Source organism: Calonectris borealis, chromosome 22 (assembly GCF_964195595.1).
Source record: "Calonectris borealis chromosome 22, bCalBor7.hap1.2, whole genome shotgun sequence".
In the NCBI taxonomy this organism is placed as follows: domain Eukaryota; kingdom Metazoa; phylum Chordata; class Aves; order Procellariiformes; family Procellariidae; genus Calonectris; species Calonectris borealis.
This window is the reverse complement of record NC_134333.1, coordinates 4,702,364-4,714,369: the sequence shown is the minus strand read 5'-3', so window position 1 is coordinate 4,714,369 and position 12,006 is coordinate 4,702,364. Positions and strand designations below refer to the sequence as shown.

At 46.5% G+C, this 12,006-nt stretch overlaps 1 protein-coding gene across 1 annotated transcript; it reads right to left on the bottom strand.

Annotated features, from left to right (window-relative positions):
* Window positions 1-918: 918 nt before the first annotated feature.
* LOC142092108 (gametocyte-specific factor 1-like) lies at window positions 919-10,549 on the bottom strand. The gene is made up of 7 exons (XM_075171839.1): window positions 10,489-10,549; window positions 8,539-8,636; window positions 5,682-5,808; window positions 4,608-4,694; window positions 4,089-4,149; window positions 3,044-3,123; window positions 919-1,127 (listed from the first exon to the last, which is right to left on the bottom strand). Coding segments are annotated over exons 1-7 (477 nt in total). The 5' UTR covers window positions 10,511-10,549; the 3' UTR covers window positions 919-1,125.
* Between the last annotated feature and the right edge of the window lie 1,457 nt (window positions 10,550-12,006).

Sequence of the window (12,006 nt, the reverse complement as noted above, 5' to 3'; positions counted from 1 at the left end):
CTCATGGTCCCTATCCCCCGACTACTGTGGCCAGCGGATGTTTTGAAGTCACAACCATGACCTTCCAAACCCATCTGGTCCTTTCCAGGAAGGCAGGGCTACTGGAGAACAGTGCTCTCCCAGGACTCACCCTGAAAAGAGCTGGGGCCTGGGATAACATGCCTCCTGGGAGTGGCTGCACCCAAAGCTCACCTCCTCTGCAGTGCAGACACCCAACAAAAGTGCAGGTAGGTAGTGCACTAAGTACTGCCAGTCTTTCACCAACTGGCAATTAAATGAGCTTAGGATTATGGGGCCCAGTTATGGCATCTATCTGTAAAATTATAATGCTCTGGCCCACAAATCCTGCAAATAAGCTACTGCAGTCAAATGAGAAACAATCAAACAGCTGACATTTGTCACCACTTCCATTCAAAGTGACAAAAAAAAAAAGGGTTGAGTGGAGGGCTTACTGTGTAAGCATTTACTTATTCAACAGAACAAGAGTATAACAAATCACTGCAGATGTCTTTTAGAAATATAAAATGGGTCCAGGAGTATTCATAACCTTTTTATTCTAAATTGTCAACAAGAACCGTGACAAAACCGAACTTTAAAATAATCCTAATTTTGCACTCTAGTTAACAGGTATTATTTTACATTGGTAGTAATACAAATGGTGAAAATTCAGTATTTTGAGAAACATTCTTTTCAAAATGTGAAAGGCATTAATTTCTTTCTAGACAAATACTATCTCTGGTTTCTTAATTCTTTGTGTTTGTATATTTAGATCCCATTTTGTACTTTGCATCCATTTTTAGAAAGGTACTGCTTGATCCAAACATTTACACAGTCCCAAACATGTATTTTTAGTGATTTAAACCATTCCTGCCTCCTCCCTCCCCGCCCCCCCCAACGAAGAACAATTACGTTAGAGGTCTCAAACATGTTTTAAATGTTAGAAAACTACAACAACCCTAATGGAAACTAAAGAAGTACTTAAGTGTACTCTTTAACTTCACCTGTTTGCGTATTGTAAGGAATTCACAGAGGATTCCCCATTATTGTACGACTTGGAGCACCACGCACCCAGGTGACAAAGTTAATGCTTAAGGCTTGAAGCTGCAAAGGCGTGATCAGGATGCTTTCTAGGAAGAAGACAGAAGTCTCTGTAAATGACAATGTAGTTTAAAACCAAAATTGTCCACTTTACACACCCTATGTGGACAAACTCAGATACTTCTAGGTTTGGCTGAACCGGATGATTTTAATTAAACATTATGCAGTAGGAAGTCTCAGCCTCTTTACAGGCTGGAGAAACTCTCAGAACTCACTTTATGCTCTCCAGGCTGTTACAGATCCTCAAATATGACTTCGCTAGCTACAGATGTCATGACCACAGCTTACTGCAGAGAATGTTCTGCACGTCCCCAAACCAAATGTTCTCACATATGTCCAGTAAAAGTTCCACAGAAATCACTCTAGACACCATATAATCCTGAGTAATATGTAATGTTGCTTTGCAGATGCAAGACACGTGCTTATGGTGCAGGGCAGAAATTACTCTGCTGGAAATTACTGTGTTGTGTGGTTCCTGACTTCCACTGAAATGGGATTATAATAGTCCTGCCACACAAAGGCCTGAATTCACACAAATCTGCCATTTTTTGCAGGGCATTTCCTCTCCCCCCCGCCCCCAGCATAATTGCACCCCTTCATTTATAGTTAGCACAAAACATGGTAAGCACACAACTTGGAAGGGGCCTCTTTTGCAAAAGCACACGCTTGTTTTAAAGCATCAAACTAAGGGACAAGATTGTAGTGGTGTGTGCAATCCCCCATGCTGTTCTGTTTCCAACTATCACTTCTCTGATTAGGAACCTAATCAGACCCTACCTCCTCTACTTAAAATCACCCCCTTCCCCACCCCCGCACCTTAAAACCTATCACCGCTTCACAAGAGTTCTCCTGCTGTTTCCAAATCACTGGAGCAAATAGAACAGCTTCACAGATCATCAGCGTTGCCATTTGACAAGTGAACCAACAGAGACTTGCTAATTCCTGCGTTTTTCCTGTTAACTACTCACTGCTGTCTGAGGAAGGAAGGTTTCCGAGTTGGTGCTGTGTAAATTTATCAGTCCATTTACTCAGTAACACTAACAAAGGTCACCAAATGAACATGAGGGTAACTTATGAAACAAATGCTTGAGGAAAAGATTTGGCGACCAAGGACGGTTTTACGACTCAAATGTTGCAAAAACATGTCATGCAGCACCAGCCAAGTCTACAGAGTCCTGCCATCAATCAGGTCCAGAGAATATCTGCCATCCGCAGGAGCTCTATGGTCCTAGTAAGGGAACCATTTAGTGCTGGGGGGAACGAACTTCCAAGGGGACGAGACGCTAATACTCCAAACTGTGAAAAGGGCAAGACACATTTTTTTGGGTGAGATGGAGAAAAAAGCCTGGAGAGTACCGGGTTTAGTTAGCCCAAGCTGGAAACAAGACAGTCATTCCTCAAAGCACCTTTAAGCTTTTGCTTTGCTGCTAATGGCAAATAATGGTCTGCGATTTCAGCATCAGACACTTCAACACGGGAAACTCCCTCCCTCCTATCCCCAGTTGTAATTTTATAGGTTTTTTTCCCCCCAGTAGTGCTGGTTTAAGCAGCCCTAGTTTCACCCCTGCTCTGCCTTAGCTGCGCCTGACAGTGAGCAGAGTTGCACAAAGCAAGGAAATAATTTGTTTTAAGTCGGGGGGGAGAGTGGGGGTGAAAGGGGTTAGTGTCGATAGTGTGGAAGAACTTGTTTAGAGAGACAGAGACAAAGTGGCTGGGGAGCAGGGCTGCTTAAATTGGATCACTGTAATGAAGGGCCTGTCAAGAATATGAAATAAAGAATACAGAGGATGATCCAAGCATCAGATTCCCTTAGGAATCTGCTCTCAAGGAGGCAGGTGTTATATACTACCCCTCCTGGCCATAAAGCACTGCTGCAGCCAGAGACTTCAGCAACTGTCACCGTCTACAGAAGTCACTGTGCCAAAACCACATGCATAGTACTTACAGCTTTTCCATGAAACGGCGTATGGGAAGGACTCGGGGGCACGTACTCTTGAAGGCAAGCAATTCTTTTGTTCTCTGAAACTGAAAGACTTCAGTTACTTCTCCTGACAAATGCGCTTATTCAAGTTTATGCATTTTACTATAGCACAGAGAAGAGCAGGGACATAAGGGGATAGTACTTTGCCACTCAGAGGTGGTAGTGCTTAGAAGAGCTATATATGCTCTAAACACTATAAAGTTTTCTGAAAAGTGTAACAAGTGAAACCAGATAGCACTGTTGTCACCCCTTATGGAAGGAGAGGTATATCGTGCTTGAGTTCATACAGAGCTGCAGAGCTGTCAAGTGCAGGACTGTTGCTGCATATGGGCTTAGACAAACCTTAAAACACGCTTTGGCAACTCTGATGGTGCCGTCTCATCTTGTATACAGCCTGCAATCACGATCCACTGTCGGATCAATGAAACCAGTCAAGGCAGCTCCATCCAGTTCGCAGCTGGCCCTTAAGCCCCTCACTCCCCCCAACGCCTCCTGAGGGCACGAGGGGGAGATTTCTGCTATCATAGGGCCCTAATGCCAGCACATCTGCCGAGTCTAAGGTGACAGGAGGTCACAAGGGACTAGCTAGCCATTAGCTCAACGGAAGCTCAGTAACTGTTTGAAAAGGCTCCAGAGGGAGGCACCTGGCCACATTTCCAAAGTCAGCATAAAGGCTCAGCACCTTTCTCCCCTGCACACCGGCCAGACATCCAGCAGGAACCGAACACAGGCCATGGGCAGGAAGAGCACCCTGCCACATGCATACAAGAGCAGAGGGTGGCTGTGTTCCTAAGGGCTTCCTTCTCTTGTACGGGCCAGTCATACGAGAAAGCAAGTAACACTGAACCAGCACCCTAAGAACGTTCGCTGTTAATCAGTATCCCTCCTCCCAGGGTCCGTACAGCAACAAAGTCAGCCCACGTCCAGCCATCGAGGCTGGGTTGGGAGTAGGCTGCAATATTCCTCTATACAAAACATTGTTGTAAGGAATCAAACTCGCATTTGCTACCTGTTTATGCCAGAGTTGGTCATGCCCCAAACAAAAGGAGAATCTGACTGCTCCAACGACTCTGCAAAAGGAAACAGATGGTGTGGCTCAGAGCTAAGAAACTCCACCAACCATCATCAGATCAGGAATATCGCTGTCATTTTTCTACATGTTCAAGAGCGAGTAAAAGTTGATCTAATGATGAATGTGTCTGCTTCACTGTCATTTAACTGAAGAACATAAAAGTTATCATGTTTCCATTGTCATCATTCCACATAAGGTACAAAAGCTTATATAGGAAGGAGCAGATGCTTGGAAATATATCTCCATGCCAGTTATGGCAGCCATGTTGAATAGTTCTCTATACCAAGACAAGCCTGCTGGGTGGAGAGATGCATGTTTTTAGGAATGAGCATAAGCAAGGTGTCCTACAAGTGAGACCTAAGTGAACAGCATCTCTGGACTCACACTGTCCTAAGGAGAGCTGAAGGACAGGTCCAGGGAGAAGGCAGCAGTGCGGCAGACGGGGAAGTTCCTCACCTGTTTCCCAGTCTTCATCACATGGAGGTGCCTGCCACGCGCTCACAGCATTCATCTGCTCTCTCTGGAAGCCAGAGAACTGACTCACTTCAGGAAGAGAGAAAACTCAGTGACTAGCAGTCAATCCTGCTTCAGAGGTATTAAGTGCTTTGGATCAAGCTGTAAAACATCTCTTGGCTTTAGAGGAAACCCTGCACAACGCAAGGGTTAGGTACACCTAGAAGCCAGGTATTGATTTGAAATCGAGCAACTTCAAATTCGCCTTTTTCAACGAACAGGTAAAGACTCTGCCCCCCGGAACTTTGTGGCAGGAATGCTCGAGTGAAGAGGAAACCTGCTTACCTGAATGCAGGCATCACTGCCTCAGTGCAACTCTACAGAAGACAGAAAACTATCTATCTGCTCTGTAGTGTGGCAATAGTTCAAGAGCCACTGCAGGGGATGTAAAAGACACTGCACAGCACAGGATACTTTCCTAAATATTTTGGGGGTTTTGGACAGCCCCCCTCCCACCTTGTCTCACTGGGCAGGAGACTGAAATCTTAACTGTATGGCAGATGAAGCAAATGCAGCAGCAGAGCAGCCTGGAAGAGGAGCTGCCCCTTCTCTTGGTGGGTGTGAACTATTCAGGTTGCCCTGGAGGAGAATAACTGCAGGGGTTTCCATAGCTTAGACACCTAAGAAATCAACTTTTCACATGGCATCAGTGGATCAAGCCTCAACAAAGGGACAGCAGCTCTACAAAAAGAAGGGCCTGTCCTTCTGGTCATTAAAGCATCCCAGCTCCTGCTGGAGGTACTTCAACATGCACAGGCTAGGGTACAACCTTTTTATTTGACAAGCCTGGTAACAATATATGTGCAAGGCCTACCGGGAGCATCTGCAATATGCTCATGAACCTACCCAATAAATCAAAGCAAATAAGACTCAAGTTTCCCCAAAGCTGCTGTGTCACACAAAATTATACACAAAATTTGACTCGACTTTTCAGTTATTCTATGAGCTACCCTTACAAACAGGAGACCTCAGTCCCCAGAGTGAACAAACATTTCTGAGCTCGGGTGGTTCTCTTACCTATATCTTGCTCAATGAACCCTTTGTCATTGCACTTCGTTATGTGATCGCTGAGGTCACCTTGAGGAACTAGATGGCGAGCATTGAAGGGGCACGTGGCCAATTCCTTTGCAACTTCAGGGTAGCTCTAGACAAGGGAAAGCCAAAATCATGTGCCATATCTCTCAAGTTCACTTATCTGTTGCTAATCCATAGGAAAAAAACCAAGGATATTTGTGATGTTGCTTTAAAAAACAAGACTAAACAAGGAATGGCAATATATTGTTCAGAGACTTACTAAAAATGCAAGGGGAAACTAACATGACACTTCTTTAAAACAGAATTCACTAAGAAACTGAGCCGCCCTGCAGTTGACTGAAATGAAACATACCCTCAGCTAAACTCCCTACAATTTGCTGCAACGCTGGAATATGGCTGCGTGGTTTAAAGCATGGATGAAACTATTTTAAAAACAATAGGGAAGAGATGTTAGGCAAATCTAAACCATTCAGATATTTTTTAAACAAGCAAGCACAAAGGCAGAGAAATTCCTTAAGCCTTTCAAAACAGCTAGGGAGTTGGTAGCAACGTGCAGACTTTGGTGCTACAGGATTACCATTCAAGTAGAACTTTACCACAGACACAAGTTCTACTGGCAGTGCTCAGCTGTCACTACAATAAATTAGTCCACATCCTGCAAATGATACAGCCTTTATTGGGAAAAGCACAACTTTGCTTGCCTGGTTCTGGCTGATGCAGCTCTGCTGGTCAGGGATCAGACTTGCACCTGAGGCAGATGCAGGGGCAGAAGTGCCTTGTACGAACGCTGCTCGAGGCAGCATCTCCTTCGCTACCACTGACAGGCAACTGCAGCACAGGCTGCAGGCACATCCAAGGCAGTTGTCATCCAAGGCATCATGTCACGGTTGCTGTGTCCTCATGTGTCCATCATTTGCTTCAACTAGCTTGAGCAAGCTATCCTGCTGCATAGCAGAAGCTTCTCAACGCTCATGCAGTTCAAGCTGAGAAGACAGCTCTGGAACCCCCAGCACAGGACAGACACGGACCTGTTGGAGCGGGTCCAGAGGGCCACAAAAATGATCAGGGGGATGGAACACCTCTCTTCATAGGAAGAAAATCTGAGAGAGTTGGGGTTATTCAACCTCGAGAAGAGAAGGGTCCAGGGAGACCCTTCAGTACTTAAAGGGGGCTTATAAGAAAGATGGATACAAACTTTTTAGCAGGGCCTGTTGCGTCAGGACAAGGGGGAATGGTTTTAAACTAAAAGAGGGTAGATTCAGACTAGATATAAGGAAGAAATTTTTTACAATGAGGGTGGTGAAACACTGGCACAGGTTGCCCAGAGAGGTGGTAGATGCCCCATCCCTGGAAATATTCAAGGTCAGATTGGACGGGGCTCTGAGTAACCTGATCTAGATGAAGATGTCCCTGCTTATTGCAGGAGGGTTGGACTAGATGACCTTTAAAGGTTCCTTCCAACCCAAACTATTCTATGATTCTATGACCTTGCTCTGCTTGCAGTGTCCCCATTTGTGTGGCAGGGCTTCATTCTGCACAAAGCTGAGGCAGGTGTAAGTGTTTAATTGGATTTCATGCATAGGGTATCTAAAGGAAATTCAACAAACTACCAAGCAAGAAGGACAATCTCTGCCCAGATGCTTGCCACTGCAAATAATCACACAGTGGCATCTTCAGATGGATCTGATGATAATCCCCAAGCCCTTCTTCTCCTAATTACTTACAGACACCAACTGCATCTGATTGGTGATCACTATCTCACCTCATCCTCCTAACTAGGTAAGCTTGCCAAAACTGTCTGGTCATCAGTTATGCAACACAAGGACAAAACCAACATGATTAAAGTTTACTTGCCAACATTGTTCACCCGGCTCACATGCACATTCTTGCCAAAATTTGCAGGGGGTCAACAAGGAAAATTTCAGCCCTCTGGAATGTTGGAAAGATGGAGGTACTTGCTGCTTAGCTCTGCCCACCACTTTCACTAGTTACTTAATATTTTTTAAGGCTCTAGTTCCACCAGAATGAATTGATTATAAGTACTGATATCAGGACACACACTCTACAACTGCATCTCAACTAGAAGGCACAGTACTGTTATACTATTTTAAAAACATGTTGGCAAACTTATTGGTAAACTTAAAGAGAAACAACTGGGTTTTAAAAGGTCTCAGCAAAAACCCAAAGCTCAGTCAGATGCTAGCACTTGACAGGTTTAAAGAAAACAAACCATGAGGACAACAGAGAAGAGAGGAAGGAATGCTTCCTATGAAATGATTTGTATTCAAATTCTGGATAAAAGACGGAGAGGAGAAAAAAAACCTCTCTCCCATATGTGCTGAGCCCAGGATGTGCAATTTCTGCCAGATGCACATTAAATAGTTATTAGCAAAACAAACAACCAAAAATCCCCCAACCCTGCTATGAAAACTGCTTTTCCAGCACTTTAGAATGAATCACAACATCACAACACTTCTACTCTGACTAGCCAGGAGGGTGCACATAACTCTGACTGAGTTCCCTCTTCAACTTCAAGTGGAAAAATGTATCTGACCTCCATGCGAGCTGCTAGAAGAGACCAGAATTTCCTCCCTGACCTAACCATGAAGAATCTCTACCTTCTTTCAACAAAGCCACACTGGTCTTGGGTGAATTAACATGTGCTTGAAGCTATTGCTAAACAAACAATAAAATTGTATGAAATAAAGGCTAAACAAGGCTGTTTGTCAGGAACTTACTCCAGCCAGCCAGAAAATGCAACAAGAATGAGAACATGCACGTCACATTTACATGCACAGAATTACTCCCATTCGGTGCCGTGTTTGGCAGTCCAGCTTACCTTCCTACACTTTACAAGGTGATAGGGAAACCGACAGGCTCTAATTCGATGATGTTTATTATACGGACATTGTATTAATCTCTCTGGATCCAAAACATCTAGTAGAACGGAACAGAGAGAAAAAAAATAGTTAGAAAGACAAGATCTAGCAACACGAACACAGCAAAGGGGGAAAAAAACCATACCACCACATCAGGGTTGTGATCTTAGGCAGTTAAACCAGTTGTTCTTAGTCTGAAACCATTCATTAAGGCAGGCACATGTTTTGCATAATCAAATTAATTTCGAAGTTTGCCATGACCGGGATGTTAGTCAAAACAGAGAATAGTCTGTAGCACTGAGCATAATAACTCTTTAAGTTACCATATTAGGTAGGTAACCACACTTACTCAAAGTGATTGAGGACAGCAGTACTTTTCAAGCTATCTTAGAGGAGAATCAGTGGGATGATGACACACCTACCAGCGCCCTCAGGAGCATTGTCAGTCTGAACCAAACCTTTTTTGATCAAGTTTTGCTGGAGGAAGAATGCCAGACAATTTAGTTTCATTTCTGAGGAAGCAGCATGCCTAACATGGTGCACGTGATTTCTAAGCGAAATTTTTCATAAGTCACACAATTTTAGGAGCTGAAGAGTTACTAAACCAGATAAAACACCTAAGAATCTAGGCACTGAACAGTAAAGCAGCATGGGTTCATGCATACATGATATAAATTTTTTATGCATCTATAAATAAAATATATTAAAATATAAATATATCTACAGTTCCATATTCTCAGGGAGGAAGAGAGGCCGCCAGAAAGAGGCATAGGTCCCCTCTGCTGCCTGTGGGTCTCTTTGTGGGGTACACACAAAGGAGCCAGACCAGGCTTCTTCCATCCTTTCTGCTTTGCCACTCTTTTTGTACAGGCTTTTAGCACATTTAGAATTTGATTAAGCAGTAGCTTAAACAGATCTAAGTATGGGCTGCTGCTGTTTAACCTCTCCCCTGCCATCACACCCCCTTCTCTTACACATGCATTGGTGCTCAGTTGTCTCAACAGCCAGGTCAGGGAGCTCTATCAGCCCACGGGCTGACAGCTATTTAAGACACAAGCTGACAGCTATTTAAGTTCCACAAGTCACACCCAGCAGTCCTCATGCTGTGAGCCACTAGGAAGGAAGGACAGACCTAATCCTTCTTTCCATCTCAGCTGTGCAGTGCTGCTGCTGTCAGCTCTACCACCTGTGAGCACCACTCGCCTCCATCAGCCAGTTTAGGTCACTAGAACAGCTGAAAACTAAAGACTTCATCATTAAGAAGGATTGACAAACTTTGTACTGGTTCAGCTGCCTCTGGAAGAGCAATCAGAAGTGGTTTCTCTCTGTGAACTGGCTCAACACAAGATCAGACCAAGTGCATTACCAGTAAAAGGAAGGAGACAGAGATGAGTACCAGAGGAAAAGGAAAGCCCTTACCACAGTACATAAAACAGCAAACGCAAAAATCATAGGAGCTGGCTTGATCAGGCAAATAGATGTAGTTAACAAAAGGGTGCAGTGAGCAAAGCCTCCAGGGCACCACAGCAATGCCATGGGCAAACGAGATCCCCGTTCCTTAGCCACACTGCATGCAAACACAAACCCACAACAATCCTAACAACCTATGTCTGAAGTCAGCTGAGCCAACAGCTACAGGCGGGAGCAACGCTTTAACCAAAGTCAGTCACTTTATTCAGCTGCTTCCTAAAGGCCAGACCCACCCACACCAGAAGCACGGTGTGGTGACCACATATAACATTGGCCTAGTTAAAATAATCAGCAACTCTCTGGAGCCTTCCCGGCTCGGACACACAGCACAGAGGCAGACCCAGACCTACTGTGGCGGGTCCGGGCCGGGCCGGGGCCTGCCTGCAGCAGAAGGCGGCCGCCTTCCCCTTCCCCCTGCGAGACGCCACCCCGAGCCTCACCGGAGTCATCCTCCAACTCCATGGCGGAGAAGGGCTCCGCGGAGCGCCGGGCCTGCGGGGCCGGGAGAGCTCGCCGGGCCGGGGCAGCCGCCGCTCCTCCGGTAGCAGTGGCCACGTGCCGCTCGGCGCCTTTGCGCCTGCGCGGCTGTTTCCTAGCAACCGCCCCCTCCCCGCGCCAGGCCCCTCCCGCCGTGGAGCGGTTGCCGGGGCAACGCCGCGGCCTGGGCCGTTGTCGGGCGCCATCTTTCCCGGCGCTAACCGTGCGGGGCAGCCGGGTTCCTCCAGACCAAGCCACGCTCCGAGTAACGCCGGCCTCTGCCAGGGCCCTCCTCGCCACCGGCGCCCAAGATGGGGACTCGAAACCCCTTCCCAAGGTAGGGAGAGTGTGTCCCTGCCCTGGAAGTCTTGCAGGAGGCTGCCGCTGAGAAGGGGCTGGAAGGCGGCTGAAGGCATGGTGGAGCCATGCACCGTGCAGCCCTGGTGGGTGGTCTGACCTGCTGGGCTGTTTCCAGCTGTTTGGAGCAAGCCGACTTGGTTGCCCCACTTGATTTCTGCCCCACAGGTCTCTTACGTCAAAGGCTCTGAGGAAAGAGCCAGCTTCGAATGAAAGCCACGTTCTTATGCCCTGCTCTTGGGCACATGCAACAAGGAGGAAAGAAACCTGTGGTTTTACTGTCAAATGAAATCAGAGAGCTCTGCTGCTTCCTCTCCTCACATTGCTGGGTTCAAAACACTCACTTTTGCCTCATGATTGCCTCATTTTGCAACCAAAATATAAATGTTCAGTGGATGTAGAAATGAATGGAGAGATACTTTTTCAAAGCAGAAGGCTGGTGATGCAGCGGCCTGGATTCTGCAAACCACCACCCAGGTCCCTTCAGCGGCGGGATGGGGGTGCAGCCCAGTGGTTAGAGCACAGCATATGCCTGAGCGCTGGCTTGTGTGGACTGGGCTGAAGAACAGGTCTCTCAGGCCTGTGAAGTGAGACATACCGGCTTGGAGAGCATGGATGTGTGTGGAAGATGGCTGGTTGCGGGGTTCATGAGCTCCGCAGGGGCATGGACATGCTCTGCTCCATGAGGGGATCCCTCATGTCCTGACATTATGTGGTGTCTTTCAGGGATGAGGGAAGGAAACCTGAACGACTGGAAGAAGAGGTGTGTTTTCCACTGCAGCATGGTCTTAGCTTCTCCCTCCAGTCCCCCCTTTTCTCAGGGCAAGAAGAGACAACGAACATCTGAAAAGAGTTTGCTGCTTTTTGGAGATCGGTGTAGACTCCAGTGTGTGGCTCCCCTGCAAAGTTTCCTGGTAAAAACAGGCCAAGAGCATCACAACAGGGCTGCGCGGACCTCATCCATTCCCATCCACTACACAGGCTTTGACACTGCTCACGAAGCACTTCTGGAGCAGGGCTTCCAGGGCTGCATCTCTGCCATGACCTTTCACTGGTTGCAGTGGAGCTCTGAGCTGGAAAGCCCCTCTCAGAGGGACACGTGCAGCTAGTTCAGGTGCATGTAG